This window comes from Myotis myotis, unplaced genomic scaffold, assembly GCF_014108235.1.
Source record: "Myotis myotis isolate mMyoMyo1 unplaced genomic scaffold, mMyoMyo1.p scaffold_m19_p_6, whole genome shotgun sequence".
NCBI lineage: Eukaryota > Metazoa > Chordata > Mammalia > Chiroptera > Vespertilionidae > Myotis > Myotis myotis.
Window position 1 is genome coordinate 14,582,539 of NW_023416368.1, and position 19,455 is coordinate 14,601,993.

Below are 19,455 nucleotides of genomic sequence, written 5' to 3' on the forward strand. Positions count from 1 at the left end.
TATTTGTGAAGGGCTTACTAGTCAGTTGTGACAGTCAATCAGATTGATAGCTGAGGTCCAGTTTTTTTAGATTAACTAACTTGGGCTCACTTAAAAAATAAAAAGCAACTACTATGCTTAAAACTACTTTCTGAAGAATTTAAAAATCTGTAAGAAGGGAAAAAAAGGATAATCTTTACTGCACTGGTATCTTATACTTGCCCACGTAAATTGTGTGCAATAATTTTCAGGTTAAAGAAGTAATGATCAGAAAAAATAAGTAATGATCAGGTTAAAATTACATTTTAGCGAAGAGATTGCCAAACCCCAGCTGATGGTACACTTTTTTCAAATAAGGAATTTCAAGATGTTAGAAAGCTGCCTCTTAGAGTTCATTTTACTGGGATTTGAAATTTTGTGATTTCTGTGCATTCACTCATTTTTCTAATAGTTAATGAAATCCCTACATACTGAAGTCTGGGATATAGTATAGAATAGAAGAGACATGGTCCCTGCCATCAGAGAACTCAGAGTGGCAGGGAAGTAATTATACATTAACTAAGTAACTCTATTATTGTAAGAAGTGCTATGAAACAAGGAATGGGGGCTCTGTGAGAACAAATAATCGGGAACCCAGACCTCATCTGGGCACTATGCTGGACACTTTACATGAATTATTTCATTAACTCCTCACCACAATAGGACACCCATTTTACAGATTTAAGAGTGTGAGACTCGCCCTAACTAGTTTGGCTCAGTGGATAGAGCGTTGGTCTGCAGACTGAAGGGTCCCAGGTTCGATTCCGGTAAAGGGCATGTACCTTGGTTGCGGGCACATCCCCAGTAGGGGGTGTGCAGGAGGCAGCTGATCGATGTTTCTCTCTCATCGATGTTTCTAACTCTCTATCCCTCTCCCTTCCTCTCTGTAAAAAAATCAATAAAATATATTTTGAAAAAAAGAGTGTGACTTAACAAGCAGCTTTCCCAGAATCACACAACTAGTGAGTGGCAGAGCTGGAATGCCAGTGCAGGTCCTGCCTGGCTCTAGAACTGGGGCCCTTTGCGAGTGCTACCCGTGCCTTGTGTGACTATATCTTTTTATTTTTTTAATAATTCTCTCTTCTAATTAAAATGTAACAAAGTAAAACTTGAAAAAGTGCCGTTATCATGCCCACATTGGTACAAGCATTAGGGAGCCTTAACATACTTGGAGTCAAGCAGCTATGGGTTTCAGTTATAGTTCCCCCACTCACTAGTTGCGTGATGCCTCTAGACTCCCTGCATCCTTCATTTTTGATTTCAACAGTTTGTAAAACCTATGAAATTACATGTAAAGAAATGTTTTGATCCTTGAGACTCTCAAACTTAGCATGCCAAGAAGTGTGGGCTGTGGGATGCAGCCCCTGCTATCAGCTGGTTTAGAGACCCACTGGATAACTATCTGTTGCCCCCTTTTGGGTTTCCCCTAGGTCCCAACCCCTGCCAGTGTTCTAAGATTTAAAATGAAAGTTGTGTCTTAGAACCATCACCAGCTCTCCCTTAATCCTAAAGTACAATTCACCACCTGAAATTCTCAAATGCATCTGAGGTCCAGAGAGGAAGTGCTGGGCACAAAGCAGAAGGGAAAACCCCAGCTTCAAGAGAGTATTCCAGGAGGTGCCAGGAATCTCTGTCGTTTCCCTCCCCAGAGTGCTGACATCTGGGTTTTACAGGTCTGTGTACTTGTAATACCTCTATGGCATTTCCCTAGAGCCAGACACAACTCTCAGTCTATCCATTATGTATGGAAAAGTGAGATGTCAACTTTTTCCTTTACCTCTTCCTTCTCCTAACCTCTTATTGGCTGTCTTCTGTAATATGTCATCTTATTGCATTCTCCCCAACATTCCTTGGAGATGGGTATTGTGTCCATTTTATAGATGAGGAGACTGAGATGCAGAGAGTAATTTGGCCAGCATCACGCAACTAGTGAGTGGGGGAACTAGAACTGAAACCCATAGCTGCTTGACTCCAAGCCTACAAATGTACTAACTGATGCTCTGTGGCAAGTAGTACTTTGCTACAGTCAAAGCTTCCTGAACTGACAGACGTGCCCCTGTAAGCCCTATGCTGCCCTGACGAGAACACTGGCAGTGTACAGGAAGCCCTGCCTTCTAGTCCTGTCTTGGTCATCAAAGCTTCTATAATCTAAGGAAGTAAAGTGAATGGCAGGGTTCCCCAGGATCAGCAGCAGTTCTGACACAGCTATGATTTGTCAGTATTCAGTCACATCAATCAAGGGATGCTCCTTTTTAAAGTATTTTGCTGGAAATTTTGAGTCTTGTTCTTCATATAATTTAAACAGTCGTTTCTGAAACAATGCTGCTGCAAAACACGGGTGCTCGCCGAGATGGATGGAGGTGTTTCAGACTAAAATTAAATTATAATCATCCCTACCTAATTTACAGAGGGGGTGTAATTTTCACAGTCTGAAGATTTTCATAAATCCTGGATACTAATCTAGACTGGGTTTCAATATAAGGTGGTGCCTGATTTAGCATCAAATGACGCATGTCGTTATTTCATGGCAGATATGTCTCTATGTCACGGTCTTCTCCCAAAGAACAGCTTGATTTTCAGGGGCTTTGGAACCTGAAAATGGGTTAAAGCAGTGGTTCTCACATGTGGTCCCTGGACCAGCAACATTAGCCTCGCCTGGAAACTCCTTTAGGAATGCAGGTTCTCGGGCCACGCCCCCAGAACTGCTGAATCAGACAGTCTGGGGGTAGAACTCAGAAATCATTGGTTTAACAAGGCTTCTGGGTTATTTTGAGAACCACTGGACTACATCATGTGGGAGGGAGTCATCTTTGAGTTTGGAGCAATTACAGTCTAAATCAGCCGTGGGCAAACTACGGCCCGCGGGCCGGATCCGGCCCGTTCGGCTGTTCTATCCGGCCCGCAGAGCCAAAAGAGCGGAGGGTTCTCTTGCTCTCCCCTCCGCTCCTTCACCAGCAGCAGTGTTAACATGACAACGTCGGGAAACACGACCGCAGCTCCTTCTTCTGAGTCCAGTTTAAGAACCCATTGTGGCCCTCGACTCAAAAAGTTTGCCCACCCCTGGTCTAAACTAAAAGAGAAACTAAATCCCTACAACAAGGGCTGGTGACCAGGTCATTGCCAGAATTTGAAAGATTGTCTCTATGTTACCTTTTCCTCCCCAACCTAAGCCCTTTAGCCTTGGCTGTCACTGCAGATACTGCCTTGTGCTTCAATGACACACACACGTAGCTTGTCTCTCCAACTGACTTAATAAATATTTGTTGAATGAAAGCATTTGCTCCTAAAAGGCAGGATCCAGGTAAAAACTTTTTTTCTCTCCAACTGCTCTAGCTCAGTGCCCTTTACACAGTAAGCACCAAGTAAAAAATAAAATCACTGAATGTTGATCTGGACAAATCATGTTCTTTATCTGAGCCTTGGGTTTCTTGTCTTTAAAATAAGAGGATTGAGCTGAAACCGGTTTGGCTCAGTGGATAGAGCGTCGGCTTGCGGACTGAAGGGTCCCAGGTTCGATTCCGGTCAAGGGCATGTACCTGGGTTGCGGGCACATCCCCAGTGGGGAGTGCGCAGGAGGCAGCTGATCGATGTTTCTCTCTCATCGATGTTTCTAACTCTCTATCTCTCTCCCTTCCTCTCTGTAAAAAATCAATAAAATATATTTTAAAAAAAAAAAGAGGATTGTATAAGAAGGCTAGTCTTACATCTCTTTCAGCTTCAGATCATCTATGGTTCTCTGTTTGGAGATGTGCTCGCCCAGTAACTGACATAAGGGCTCCTACAATTCATTTAGTGTTACCATGACAATGTAGAGAAGAAGAAAATAAAGATTAGAAACAATATGCATAGATTGTGAATATGGTTTCCAAAGGTAACTGAATAATGATTGATATTCTCTCTCCTCTTTCCTTCTTCTTTCTCTTTTCCTCCTCCTTCTCCTCTCTCTCTTTCCCTTCTACAGATGCATCAGCAGCAGTTGGTCCTCTTCTGTTTTTCCCTGGTTTTGCTGGCATCGCCCCTTATGGCCATATGGGAACTGAAGAAAGATGGTAACTAGACTCTCCTAAATTTCTCACTTTGAAGATGATGATGCCAGAGCTTAGAGTAACTGAATGTCTTGCCTAAGGCCACAGGCTAGTACAAGAGATGGAACTGACTATAAGCCAGTGGTGGGGAACTTCCAGCCTGCAGGCTGTATAAGGCCTGTGAAGTCATTTGGTCTGACCCTGCCAAGGCATTAGGAGTGAGTTAATTCAATGTTTGACCAAATATAGCAGGCTAATTTTTAAGTTGATAATTTTGTATGGCCTGTGAATGATGTTATAATTTCTAAATAGCCCTTGGCAGAAAAAAAGATTCATCACCCTTTCTCTAAACCCAGGCCAATGTGACTCTAAAAACCAGGCTCTTTACCCCTGTGACTCTCACAGCAGGCATCAAAATCATCTGGAGAGCATAAAAAAAATAGGTCACTGGGCCCATCACACAGTTCCCTGGTCAGCAACTGAGAATTTGCATTTCTAACAGATTCCCAGGTACTGCTGCTGATGGGGGGTTCCATGATTGTGGTTTGAGAACCACTGCATTAAGTGATTCTATTTAATTAATAACTGATGCCCGAATGAAGCTTTGCTGTGACATCATCTTTGAAATACTGTATCCTAAGCCATTCCTCAAGTGTCAATTTAGATGCTGGTATTAGAGACCAAAGGCAAAGCCAAGGAGACAGACAGTCTGAAATATAGCTCTTGTATTTCTAACTTGTTGTAACCTTGCTTAGCCTCTTGGTCTCAACACCCTCCTCTATAAAATGAGAAGACTAACACCTACTTAACTGCCTCATAAGACTGTAAAATAGCTTTAAAAAAATACAAAGAGAATAAAATTTTCCATTGGTGAATTTCATGCAGTATAAACTAAGTCCCAAAATCCCCACAGAAAATTTTAAGACAGTCTGTGCAGTTGTCTGACCCTTTGGTCTGTGACTAACAATAACAACTAACACTGAGTTTACTGAGGCAGGCTTCTTTCATTTAATCCTCACAGCCGAATGAATCTATGATGTAGGTACTATTATTATTAACATTTTACAGAAGAGGAAACTGAGGGTCATAGTGATTAAGTATCTTCCTCCAAATCCTCCAGCCAGCTAGTGGGAGTAGGATCTCAGTCCTGGTCAGTCTTATTCCCTCTGAGACTAAAATTGCGCTGGAAGTTGTTTATCTCTACCAGTCCTTCAGCAAAGAGTCGTGTGCTGTTTGCATTCTTCTGTGTATCAAGGCCTTCTTCATCTGCCAGCTGATCAGAGGTTAATTACTAACAGCAGCCTGCCAGTTAACAAGTTGATGGCATCTATACAACTCTTTGCTTCTCTCTTCCATGACCTTGAGCCCAAGGGGAGCCCGGTACCCTGAGATCCTCTCAGCAGGCCTTTGCTGCTATAAGTTAGGTTGTACTTCAGCAGTGCAGATGCCCAGGAAGTTCAAAAGACACAGTCCCAAAGTCTGTGTGGCTTACAGTATGGTTTTCCACGTTCTGTGCTCTCCAGTTTATGTTGTAGAGTTAGACTGGTATCCTGACGCCCCTGGAGAAGTGGTGGTCCTCACCTGCAACACCCCTGAAGAAGACGGAATCTCGTGGACCTCGGACCAGAGCAATGAGGTCTTAGGCTCTGGCAAAACCTTGACCATCCAAGTCAAAGAGTTTGGAGATGCTGGCCAGTACACCTGTCACAAGGGAGGCGAGGTTCTCCGCCATTCTCTCCTTCTGCTTCACAAAAAGGAAGATGGATTTTGGTCCACTGATATTTTAAAAGACCAGAAAGGTAATTCCATTCCCTTGGATAGCATCAGTTTTCTCCATAAGAAATACAAAAATTAAAAATTTTAAAGGCAAGACATGATCAGTATAGTTAATGCAGCAATCAAGTCCCTTACAGAAACCAACTCAGAACCTGCATTGTCCTTTGCTTTGGTTTTCCTTTGCTAGACACTTTGGGTAATTTCATGTTGCAAGAGTTTCATGGTGAGTCTAGATCAGCAGTTCTCAACCTGTGGATCGCGACCCCTTTGGCGGTCAAACGACCCTTTCACATGGGTCGCCTAAGACCATCCTGCATATCAGATATTTACATTACAATTCATAACAGTAGCAACATTACAGTTATGAAGTAGCAACGAAAATAATTTTATGGTTGGGTCACAACACGAGGAACTGTATTTAAAGGGCCAGAAGGTTGAGAACCACTAGTCTAGATGCTTTTCCGTAGGTTCTCTTTAAACAATGGCGCTTTTATAGAGAGAGTAATGGAAATTAACCAACATGAACAGTACATAACTCAGCACTGGAGTGATAGCCTTAAAATAATGAATACCCCCTCAATATGTAAGTTGTTATGCTCTGCAGAGTCAGCTACCAGTCCTCACTGAATTGCCTGCCAGGGGAGCAGCATCATTTTCCAATGAATTCAATGGAAGATTTTTTACTCTTATACCATTTGGTGGCCTGTGATTAAGCACAAACAAAATCTTTCTGGGAAACACACACACACAAAACAACAAAAAACAAAAACCTAAATACTTGTTCTTTTTCAATCCAGAACCCAAAAATAAGACCTTTCTAAAATGTGAAGCAAAGAATTATTCTGGACGTTTCACCTGCTGGTGGCTGACAGAAATCACTGATGATGTGAAATTCAGTGTCAAAAGTGTCAGAGGGTAAGTAAACCACTCTGTTTTCTCAGTGTTTTGCTAGAACTACTATTTCATTAAGAAAATAAGAATGACCTAGTAATGCCTTTCAGTTAATGATAAGAGAGAAAACAAGTCAAACCCATATTTTTTTCAATGACTCCTCCCTCCCTTGCCTAAGTTGGGGAAAGAACATGGATATTTAAGGTAATTGCCTGAACAAATGTATGCATTAGAACAGAATACTATCTGGGCCTGGGCATAGCCTCTGCTGTGTTTGAACTCACTCATCCAAATGGTCTGATGATGCCTCATTGAGGCTCATAGCACCATGGGGAGGGATAAAAGGAGAAATCAAAGCTACAGATGACTTGCCAAAATTGCACCTTGAATCAAAAATAGAAACAAGATCTCTAGAGCATAAACCTTGCAAGCCCTGGAGTCGACTCCAAAACTCTGAGGCCTCTAGACATTTTCCCCAGGCAACCTGAACAACTTTTTCTTCTGCTAACACTGTTCATCTTAAGTTCACTCTTTGTCTTATACACTTGGACTTTTCCTAAGAAACCAATTCCCAAGGATGTAGCACTGTGTTAGCCCAACATGTGACTTCACTCATAATCTAAGTTCCCAAACAATGTAGGAGAATGGAGCCAAACCTAGCTGATCAACCTGGCCTGGCCACTATGTACCTGAGGAACCTTGGGGTCTCACTTTTCATCTTTAAAATGAAAATGCTTACTAAAGAAACGTTTACACAGGTGCACAAAGACGTAGATGCAAATATTCATTGGGATGTTTTCAGCAGGGGAAAGGTGAAATAAAGTGTGGTTTATTATAGTCTTCGGCTTAATGTGCAGTCATCAAAATAACCCAACATATATGGTCTGTTGTGGATCATTCCTCATATGTTCAGATATGAAAAAGATGGTTACAAAACCATATATATATATATATAATTTGATCCTCATAAAAAATAAAATCTAGCCCTAGCTGGTTTGGCTCAATGGATAGAGCATCGGCCTGTGAACTGAAAGATCCCAGGTTTGATTCCGATCAAAAGCACATGCCTGGGTTGTGGGCTCGATCCCCAGTGGGGGACTTGCAGGAGGCAGCCGATCCATGATTCTCTCTCATCGTGGACGTTTCTATCTATCTCTCCCTCTTCCTTCCTCTCTGAAATTAATAAAAATATATTTTTAAAAATTAAAAAAATAAAATCTATGTGCATTTATATAGATGAAATGTGTGTATATGCATAAAAACATATGGCTATATAATTGCTTTGAATATTCACAGAAAAGGTTCTGGTGGGATACAACAAGATATAAATAATATTTATATTAGGGTTAAAAGGGGGATTGGGTTTAAAAGAGGTACCACATTTCCTTTATATGCATCTTTATCATTTTACTATTTTATAATTGCATGTTGATTTTATAATTAAAATGGGAAAAATAAAATAAAAATGTTAATAAGGAGTTGTAACCAGGGGCTCTGGATCTAAAATTTTCTGAATTCATGTTGGCCATGAACCTCCATTTCCTCATCTGTAAAACTATAATAATAGAACATTTGTACTACCTCTGAAACATTTGCTGTCATGGGAGGGCAGTTCCTCACTGCCTGGGGATAAATCAAACCAGTTAGAGAAACTGTGACCTCAGAAAGTTACAACCACAGGAACTCGCCCACACCTGTGAGACACAGGATATGTCTGTCTTTGACTTCAGCTCCTCTGACCCCCGGGGAGTGACCTGTGGAGCAGTGACACGCTCAGCAGAGAAGATCAGAGTGGACCACAGGGAGTATTGGAAGTACACGGTGGAGTGTGAGGAGGGCAGTGCCTGCCCAGCTGCTGAAGAGAGGCTGCCCATTGAGGTCGTGCTGGATGCTGTTCATAGGCACAAGTATGAAAACTACACCAGCAGCTTCTTCATCAGGGACATCAGTGAGTGTACTTGAATATATATGCTTAATAGAGACAGATGCCATTCATTCACTGGAGTAAGGGGTTTACATGCATTATCTCTTTTATTCGACACCCCCCAAAAAGTACAATGAGATACTACTATCTATCTGCATTTTAAGGAAGGAGAAAATGAGTCTTCAAAAAGTTAAACAACTTGTCTTAGATCTCACAGCTAGCAATTCAGACCCACATCTGCCCCACTAGAAAAAGCAGGCTCACCCTGGCTCATTTGGTTGAGGGCACATGCCAGACTCAATCCCTATAGGGGGTGTGCAGGAGCAGCCAATTGATGGTTCTTTCTCATTGATGGGTTTTTTGTTTTTTTCTTTTTCTTTTTGTTTTCTCTCTCCCTTCCTCCCTCCCTCCCTCCCTTTCTCTCTCTCCTCTCTCAATTCTCTCTCTCTCTCTCTCTTCCCTTCTTCCTAACAATCAGTAAAAACATATTTGGAAAAAAAAAGTAAAAGCAGGCTCTTGGCTAAACTTCTGTTCTGCTCCCAGGGAGCTTCCATGAGGAATCCAAGAGCAGCCCCTTTGGCATGATAGTCCTATTCAGAACCAGCACTTTTCTACCAGCTGCAATTATTCCCCACCCACCTTTCTCTAGAATCTTAAAAGAGACTTCTTTATTGAAATAAAAACTGCTCCAAAATGTACATCAGTTTTTTAAATTGGCAGATGGAGATTTTTCATTTCCTTTACCATTTCTCCATTGAGAAAGTGTGAGAGAACCACAGAACGTACAGTAGCATTGGTAGAGAGACTGACCTTGGCCGGTTGGGGGAAGGTGGGATCTAGTTCACAGAGGTTGACCAGGGAAGGTCTCACTGAGGAGGTAACATTTAGCTGAGTCCTAAAGGAAGGGAGATGTCAGTGTGTTAAGAACAGAGGGAGGAATATTTGTGAAGCATCTGCTAGGAGCTGTGGTCTGTGGAGTGGTGCTGGGTCTAGGAGCCCAAGCACATTCCATAGAATGTCTTCCTCACCTCATGAGAAGAAGGTACACTACTTGGGGACAGTCTTTGGGACACTCACTGCTGTACTTCCCATGTGTAGCCCAGTGGCTGGGACACAATGGTTGCTCAGTTATTATTTATAGAAAGATTGGATGAATGAACAAATGAGCATAGAGATAATGTGATTGTAACTGCTATAGGACAAATCAGTGCCAGATGCCATGAAAAGATAAAAGACACTAAGTGGGAAATCTCTTACCTCATCCCCAGCAAGAGACTCAGCTCAGTTCTGAGTTGGGTGCAAAGAGAGGGCTTGACCTCAGAGAGGGTGGTCCTTCACTGATACCCCAGACAAGAGAGTCTTATTGTCTCTAACTTTCTTCTGAGCACTACGCAGAAGTGGTTCCCCTACCAAAGCCCATCTGATTGTCCATGGTAACAAGGATTCTGAGCCTCTCTCAGGGTCAGCCATAAAGGATGTGGCTGCCTTCCACAGGCACCAGAGTGAGTACCAGGAGTAAGGGAGTGTCACGTCTGCCAACCAAGTGCTCAGAGAAGTTAAGTAACTACGCTATGGACTCACAACTGGTCAAAGGTGAAAGTGGGATCAGAAGCCAGAACTACCTTGCTCGAAAGCCCCACCAGGGAAATAAAAGGTGTGTATCTTCTTCCACAGTCAAACCAGACCCACCCAAGAATCTGAAACTGAAGCCGTTAAAGGATTCCCGACATGTGGAGGTCAGCTGGGAGTACCCCGACACTTGGAGCACCCCACATTCCTACTTCTCCTTGACATTTTCTCTTCAGATCCAGGGCAAGAACAAGAGAGAAAGGGTAAGATGTGATTCCGGTGCCAGACATGCTGTGATCAGTTTTATGCAGGCCCACAACAGGAAGGGGATGAATGATGATGACAGCAGCTAATGTTTATTCAGCACTTTTTCTGTGCCTTTTTGGGTACACGTTTATCTCACTTAATCATCACAGTAACTCTACAAAGACGGGCAGTAGTATTATCACCACTTCACTAGTGACAACACTAAAGCTCAGAAAGGTTAAGTGACTTGTCCAACGTCACCCAGTTAGGAAGTGACAGAACCAGGACACAAACTCAGACTGCTGGACACCAAAGCCATACACTTTCTATATGGTTAACCATTAATTCTTGCACTCAATTGATCCTGATATAGGAGAGCTGGACTCTGGGAACCGAAATACTATTTCAACTCAGTGAATATAATGGATGATATCACATTCATGCTATGTCTCACCCAAAATGTCTAACTCTTGGCTGTTCTACATATTGTGAAATTATTTTATTAAACAGAATGTCAGTATGTACACAGGCTAAATGATGGCTTTCCAATTTTCTTGCCTTGGCATCAATAACCCCAGGATCCTAGAGGCACTTTTATAGAGCTTTAGCCTCCTTGGATCCGTTTTACTAGTAACATCACCAGATAAAGGCCTTATTCAGCATAGCATTTAGCATCTGATAGAAACTCAGTGATTCAGTTGCTCCCTAAGAATTTTTTTTGCAGGGCAAAGGGCTATTCTGGAGTCAATTTCAATAAATGTTATTTAAAATCTTCACATGTATCTTCCCTACTTAAGATCTGTATCATTAATGGGCAAGATTTACTGAGTGCTTTCTATATGGTTAGGATTTTGCTAAGAGTTTTACACAATTATTACCTTTTAACTTTTACAGCTCTGTGAGATAGGCATTTTTACTATCCCCCTTTTGTAAGTGAGGAAACTGAGACACAGAGAGCCTAAGACATTTTTCAGTGGTCACACAGCTAACAATAGCAACGTCTGACTTCGAACCACAAGTTTGTCTGATGAAAGGATCGAGAGTATGGTATTTCTGAATATCCACAGGACAATTAGAGCAAATCTGTCCCAGTCCCAACATCGGCCCTGTACTGGGGTGAGTGCACATGGGCCTTCAAACAAAGCAGCTGTGCTAGAAAGGGGAAAGCTGGACCATTTTCATCCTCAGGACTTGCGAAGTAGAAAAACTGCATCTGTGTTTAGAACTTCTGTCAGTAGGTGGCGCAAGTACTACACACTCCTCTGTGAATTACCCTACAACCAAGGTCTGCTTGCTTTGAGAAATATGCCCAGCCTATCTTGTGACTGTATTACCAAAGGTTTTCCTCTCTTTTGCAGAAAGATAGACTCTTGGAAGACAAGACCTCAGCCAAGGTCACGTGCCACAAGGATGCCTTGATCCGTGTGCAAGCCCGAGACCGCTACTATAGCTCATCCTGGAGCGAGTGGGCATCTGTCTCCTGCAGTTAGGTGAGCAAACCTAGCCCAGACCTGCACACTCAGTGTACCAGGTTCAGGGAACTGGGGAGGGGAGATTCAGGAGAGGAAATAGAGGATCCCCAGCAATGTCACCAGAGTCAAAAACATACAGTTGCTCATTAACAGATGTTTATTTGATGTTCATGTTGTTCCAGGCACTATGCTAGGCTCCGGGATACTGCAGTAAACAGAACAGGCATAGGTCCTGCCCTTCTGGAGGGAAAGGCAAAGAAGAAAGAGAGGCAGCTAAGAGTCAGAGTAGGATGGTTGCAAGCTGTATCCAGGAATTAGAACCTCATCCAAAGGAGAACCTGGGGGACCAGTGGAGGGCTTTTAGCAAGGAAATGGCATGATCAGATACCCTTTTAAGAAAACTTTGAAGAGAGTCTCTCGTGAGCAAGATACCAGCCAAATCCCAGGCCACAGAAGGAAGGGTTGGACCCTTCTGACATGGAACCCCACAACCTAATTGCCCAGATAATGTGATTTATGAAATATGAAAGGTCTGCTGCTGCCTTCTTATTCCTCATCGACTTTGGGCATTCTTTTTCAGGTTCTACTCCCAGGATGAAACCTTGGAGGAAAAAAGGAAGCCGTGCAAAGCTTTTAAGAGGCACGGTGCACTAGACCCAAAAAGATATTTTCTACCTAATTTGTGTTTTTTTAAGTGTTTTGTTGTATTTATTTTATTGCAATGCTAACTGCCCAATGAAACAATCCGGTAATTTATTTATAGAGTTGCTAGCTAGCAGGCTGCAACTGCTATTTAGATATTTAAGTAATTTATGTATTTATTAATTTATTATGGTATTTAACATTTTTGTGCCAAGATTTATATGTTTCACACTCTCATGACCTGATCCATAAGGAACGGGTCCTATTATGTAAAATGTGAATTTATGTGTCATTTATACTGACAACTTTTCCATCGAGTCTGCAAGTGCCTCCGTGTTATAGCAGCCAGTAAGAATGCAGAGTTCTGATGATGGATGGATAATTAAATGGAGACTTGGAGACGAGAAGCCACTTGAGAAGGTCCTGGGAAGATGTTAGTTCTCATGTCCAGGAAGAGTTACAATTCACGGCCACCTAAGCAAGTTAAATCTTTGGATGCCTGAATTTAGAAAGGGCTAAAATTCAAAAAAGAAAAGAAACTGAGCTTCATTCCGCCTCTGTGGCAATCCCCACCCATCTATCAGTAAGGTATAGGAGAGTGACACAGACATCACAAGTGTCTGAAAAGTAAAAAGATCTTATGATTGAAGAGGAAGAATAAGTGTGGTTATAGATAAGGCCATAAAAGTGTCAGAATTGCCAGTTGCTCCTCAGTAGCCATGTAAGAAAAGCAGACAGATGCAAAGAAACGATCAAGAACCGCTCAATGGTCAACATGAGTGACCCTGACACACGGATGTGAACAGAGTGCCGAACCATTAAGGTGCTACTTTTAAGTAATGAATGTGCTTTCTGTAAAGTGAGTCCATTTGTTTTCTGTTTACTTATTTATTTTTATATTCCAACTGTGAATAAAAATGTAACTTTTCTTTACAATATTATTTTGGGCTTGCTCAGCTGCCTTGGGTATCCTGTTCCAACATTTACCAGGGCTGCAATTTTTTCCCCCTACCATTGGAGAATGGCCCCTCCTTCCAGCAGCTTCACTTCCAGTTTTGCAGAGTTGTCCTTTCCCTTTATAGGATTCCCAGTCAGTGTCTTGCTGAGCTCAGGGACTGTCCCTGTCATCTGACTGTGAGGGACAATGCAAGGACACTGAACTGTGCCATGACCTCTTTGGGGGCTAGATGCTCTGGCTTCTTCCATCTCCTGTCCTGGAATCAACTCTCCTCATTTCCCAAGCATCAGGAAATAAAACTCCAACCTGGTAAAGCTATGAGCATTCCACCCCATAGGTCCAGCTCCTGTTTACAGAGGGTTTGCCATGTGTCTAGACATGTGCTCACCCCTGGGGTTGAGGAGTTTCAAAAACCTCAGGCTACCTCCCCAAACAGTGCCCACCCCTGGCACAGTTTATAAGACAGGGATGAAAAGTTATCTTTAATACCAGTAAATGCTAAAAATGTTTTGTATATGTGGTGTCCTGAGGTGAGAACAAAGGAGAAGGATCAGTGTGACCCAGAGTCACCCAAGAAGGCTCCACAGAGAAGAGGAGGTGCCCACTTTGGGCTCAATGGGCAGGGCCTGCTCATTCCCCTCTGGTGCCTCCCATGGAAAAAGTAAGTGCTGGATTAGAAAGAATGGAATCCATTCTCTGCGTCTTCAAAAGCCAGGAGTGCACATCCGGGCTTCCTTGCAATGGCAAGGTAACTATAACAGAGATGTCTGTTCACATTCCTTATTTTAAGTGTCCCCTAAAACCATTATTATACTCTGCTCCTGGCCTAGAGGAATAGTAGGAAGTTTCTGTCATCCTAATCCAACATTTGAAACACATCATGTTGTGTAAGCTCACACTTGATAGCATGTGATTGGTTAATCATTGTCTGTCTCCTACTGGGTCTTTCACCTAGAGATATCAAGGAATTATTGGGGATTTAATGAACACTTTAACCAAGAAAAACAATAATGAATCACATTTCATGAGCACAGTGACCTGGGGACTTTCCCCAAAACTCCCAGCCAGCCTGGGGCAGAGCTCAGGTGTTCTGGCTCCCAACATGCCCAGTGCTTTCCTGACACAACCTCTTAGTATTTTGATTGTTTCTTTGAAAGATATTCTCCAAGATGGTCCTTTTTATTGGGAATCTACAAAATATATCAAATGTCCTAACAAAAGAGCTCAGGACTGGAAACCAGGAGACTGGGCCATGGGCCTGGTCAGCCCTGCTATGTGACCATGTGACCCTTTGGCAGTGCCCTGGACACAGCCTACTGGTGGTCCAATCAGTTCTCACTCCCAACGTCCTTCTTCCCTGAGGCAAGAGCCCTCCTCAGCTCTAAGGTTGGGAAGCTAAGTGGTCACTTTTCCAGCACCCTTGCTGCCCAACAAGGCCACAAGACCCAGTTCTGCCCATTGAGATGTAATGGGGGCTTTCTAGACAAAAGACAGAGCCATGACTAGCATGGCCCTTTCCCTCCTCTTTCTCTCTTGAGCAGATAACATTTAAGACTCAGAGGATATCTGGTGACCAGGATGAAAACCACCACGCTAAGACTGTAAAGACAGAAAGACTCAGGGACTCTAGTGACATCATCAAGGAGCTACACCAACCCCTGTAACTACCTACCCCAAACTTCTTGCTATGTTAGAAAGACAAGCCCATATTTGCAGGGTTTTCTTAATTGTGGTAATACACATAACAAAATTTGCCATTTTAACCAGACTGAGGTGTCAAATTCAGTGGCATTAACTATATTCACATTATTGTGCAACTATCACCACCATCCCTCTCCAGAACTTTTCTTCCCAAACAAACTCTGAACCCATTAAACAATAACTCTCCCCATGATTGTTTTTAAGATAGAGAATGAATAAGCCAAAAATTAAATAAAGACATTATCCTACACAACCAGATCCCCATCTATGAGAGGCTGCTGACCAAGGCAAAAAAAGGAGCCCATCCCAGGAAGAAATCAGCATCAGGACTCTGGGGAAGCCCTGCATCCCCCATGATGCCAGGTGGGGTCCTGGAGATAGCCTGATGCCCTAGCAGAGAAGAACCAGGGCCAGGAAGCCTGCTCCAAGGGCAGCCTGAGCATCAGCAGGACTCACCTGGTGGGAAAAGGGGTCTAGGCAAGCAGCTTCTATGGGAAAGTCACCTCTGCTGTGCCTTCATTCCCTCAACAAACATTATTTTTTTTAATTTACTGCTCTATCCCTAGCTCCATCCTCATCCTTCTGGATAGAGGGGGGAACAAGCCCTTGCCCTCATATGGTTTTCAGTCTTCAAACTAAATGCTTGAAATTCTAAGCAATGGAGGCCATTTTTTGAGGATTATGGACATTATGAAATGAAATCGTTGGTTTAATGTGACTGGTACAGTGCCTGGCCTACAAGCAAGCACCCAATAAATAGTAGCTGTTTCAAATGTTAGTTCTGTGATCTTGAGTAAGTTACTTAAGCACCTCAAGCCTCAGTTTTCCCATCTGTAAGATGGTATGATAGCAGTACCTATCTCATAGGGTACGTGTGAGGATTAAATGGAATAACACTTAGAAAGTGCTTAAAAATATACAAATGCCTGATCCATACTAAGCGCTCAATCAAAGCTTATCCTATCTAATAACAGACAAACATGGTAATTGACCATACCTTCGCTACGCCTCCCATTGGCTAATCAGTGAGATATGCAAATTAACCACCAACAAAGATGGTGGTTAATTTGCCTACGTATGCACAAAGCAAAGACTGAAGGTGGCTCCGGCCGGAGCGAAGTCCTGGGTCCTGGGTGCCGGAGGAAAACTGGTGCCGGCAGCCAGAAAAGGGAAGGCCTATTGCATGAATCTTTTTGTGCAACAGGCCTCTGGTTATTAATATTCTTATTACATGACTTATAACCAGAAAGAAACATAATTCTGGACCCTGTTCTTTTAGGGTTGGGAGGTTGGAGGGGTCATTGTTAGGAGGTCTTAATATCTCTAATGACTGGGTTGAGATGGGGAGGAAAAGGATGGCTTAGTCCATTGAGATTTAAAAGTCTCCTTCGTGTAGAATCCCTTTCTTATAAATAAAATTGCAAAAACATCCCCATGTGGGGAATATCAAGATGCAATGAACCCAGTTCCTGCCTCAGGGGATGTACAGTCTGGTAAGAGAGAGAAGGTACACAATGGGGTGAATATACTGAAATATATAGCCTGGCTTCGATAAGGGTACATACAACCTGAATATTTCTTTTCACAAAGGTTTGCAGCTCCCGAAAGAGAGAGCCCTTTTATTCCCATTCACCTTCCTGGGTGCAATAATTTGTCATAAACCTACCAATTCACCTTACCTATAAATCAAACTTTAATCATCTCTATTTCATTTCAGTACAGTCCAGGGCAGAATTTGTGAGCGAAATGTATTTAGACAAGACTTTCTCCAGAGTGTCATATTACACCAAGGAAATGAATTCCCCCTCTCAAGCTCATAAAATGCAAAAATAAAATCAGCATTCTGGCAGACAGGAGGGGAGGGAATCAGGCTCACAGAGTGACGACCCTCCCTCTGCAGAAAGCATGCTCGGAGGAGCTGATTTACATTTACCTTCACACAGGCCTGGGTTCCGGAGGGAGGGAGGAAGGCACAGGGTGTCCTGGCAGCCTGCCACCGCTGCAGCCTCCCCGCCCTCCTCGTGGATGCCAGTGTGTGATGGGCTGCAGGGCAATGCAGCTGCTCTGCTCCCTCACCTCCGCCTCCTTTCAGAGGAGCACAGTCTTTTCCCTGTCCTTCTCGCAGCCCACCTGGCATCTTCCCTGCCTATTTGCAAAAGGACCACTGCTAACCTGAGCATGAGGGTTCCAGAAAACTGAGCATTCTGCCGGTAGCCCTGGGGTTCGGAGGAGAGGGAAAGTTGGGGGACAAATTTTAGACAAACCACAGTGTTCAGTCAGCTTCCTCCTTCCCACACCTACCACCCATATAGGTGGACTGGAGCTCAAATGGCAGCAAGCAATGCCTGTGAGGAGTCCAGAACAAAGGGATACACCAGGCCTGCAGCAAGGAGACCTGGCTCAAACCCTCCTCCCCACTTACCAGCTACAGGCCCTTAAGGAAATTCCTTAATTTTTTTATGCCTCAGTTTCCTCACTTCTAAAACAAGCAGGCAAACAGTGCCATCACCTCCTAGGAATGGGAGGGTTTAAAGAGGCTCACAGTACAGTACCCAGCACCTAGCAAGTGCACTGCAAATGCTAATTGCAGTTGCTGTTTTTTCTAAAGTCAAACCAAAAAGGAGAGGCAATCCCACTTCATCCTACTTCCCCTTGAAGATGAGGCTGTTTGAGGACATATACAAAGCCTTCCAGTTATAACTCAGAAATCTGTGTTCTCCAACCCGCCATCCCTCTCCTAGCTACACTGTAAACACACAACAGTGACAGTACCCCAAATCTCCACACCCAGGGTAATGCTCTATTTCAGCAAACCATGGCATGGGTTTCTGCTTAAACCTATAGGACATTCTCCAGCCATTGCTGTCCCCTTTCTCTGAAATCTTTTTTGTGCTTTGGGAGTCCTTACAGGCTAACCAGACCAGTGGTCCCCAACTTGTTTGTGCCAGGATCCCTTTGCTCAAATGGAAATCCTTTTTTATTTCTCCTCACCTGGGATATTTTTTTCCATTTACTTACTTATTTATTTATTTATTTTAGGATATTTTCTGTTTATTCTTTTTTTTTATTTTATTAAATCTTTATTGTTCAGATTATTACATTTGTTCCTCTTTTTTCCCCCCATAGCTCCCCTCCACCCAGTTCCCACCCCACCCTCTACCCTTACCCCCCCACTGTCCTCATCCATAGGTGCACAATTTTTGTCGAGTCTCTTCCCGCATCTCCCACACCCCTTCCCCCCCCAAGAATAGTCAGTCCATTCCCTTTCTATGTCCCTGATTCTATTATAATCACCAGTTCATTCTGTTCATCAGATTATTTATTCACTTGATTCTTAGATTCACTTGCTGATAGATGCATATTTGTAGTTCATAATTTGTATCTTTACCTTTTTCTTCTTCTTCCTCATCTTAAAGGATACCTTTCAGCATTTCATATAATACTGGTTTGGTGGTGGTGAACTCCTTTAGTTTTTCCTTATCTGTGAAGCTCTTTATCTGACCTTCAATTCTGAATGATAGCTTTGCTGGATAAAGTAATCTTGGTTGTAGGTTCTTGGCATTCATCACTTTGAATATTTCTTGCCACTCCCTTCTGGCCTGCAAAGTTTCTGTTGAGAAATCAGCTGACAGTCGTATGGGTATTCCCTTGTAGGTAACTGAGTTTCTTTCTCTTGCTGCTTTTAAGATTCTCTCTTTGTCTTTTGCTCTTGGCATTTTAATTATGATGTGTCTTGGTGTGGTCCTCTTTGGATTCCTTTTGTTTGGGGTTCTCTGCGCTTCCTGGATTTGTAAGTCTATTTCTTTCACCAGGTAGAGGAAGTTTTCTGTCATTATTTCTTCAAATAGGTTTTCAATATCTTGCTCTCTCTCATCTTCTGGCACCCATATAATTCTGATGTTGGGACGCTTGAAGCTGTCCCAGACGCTCCTTACACTATCTTCGTATTTTCGGATTCTTTTTTCATTTTGCTTTTCCGGTTGGGTGTTTTTTGCTTCCTCGCATTTCAAATCTTTGCCTTGATTCTTGCGCTCCTCTGGTCTGCTGTTGGGAGTCTGTATAGTATTCGTTATTTCAGTCCATGTATGCTTAATTTCTAGTTGGTTCTTTATCATAACATCGAGGGTCTCATTAGATTTCTTGAGGATCTCGCTACATTTATCAGCGGCTTCTAGACAGTTCTTAAGAGACCTTAAAAGTGTGGTTCTGAACTCAATATCCTCCATTGACAGT

General features: G+C 42.9%; 1 protein-coding gene across 2 annotated transcripts; it reads left to right on the top strand.

Annotated features, from left to right (window-relative positions):
• Nucleotides 1-3,979: 3,979 nt before the first annotated feature.
• On the top strand, nucleotides 3,980-13,293 carry IL12B (interleukin 12B). Of its 2 annotated transcripts, XM_036315004.1 has the most exons (7): nucleotides 3,980-4,067; nucleotides 5,567-5,842; nucleotides 6,617-6,734; nucleotides 8,441-8,658; nucleotides 10,309-10,466; nucleotides 11,808-11,939; nucleotides 12,502-13,293. In XM_036315004.1, exons 1-6 carry the CDS (start codon nucleotides 3,980-3,982, stop codon nucleotides 11,937-11,939), a joined length of 990 nt encoding a protein of 329 aa, XP_036170897.1. In that variant the 3' UTR covers nucleotides 12,502-13,293. The 2 variants fall into 2 exon arrangements, with proteins under 2 accessions (XP_036170897.1, XP_036170899.1); XM_036315006.1 differs by lacking the exon at nucleotides 12,502-13,293 and having other exon boundaries at nucleotides 11,808-12,038.
• Nucleotides 13,294-19,455: the final 6,162 nt, after the last annotated feature.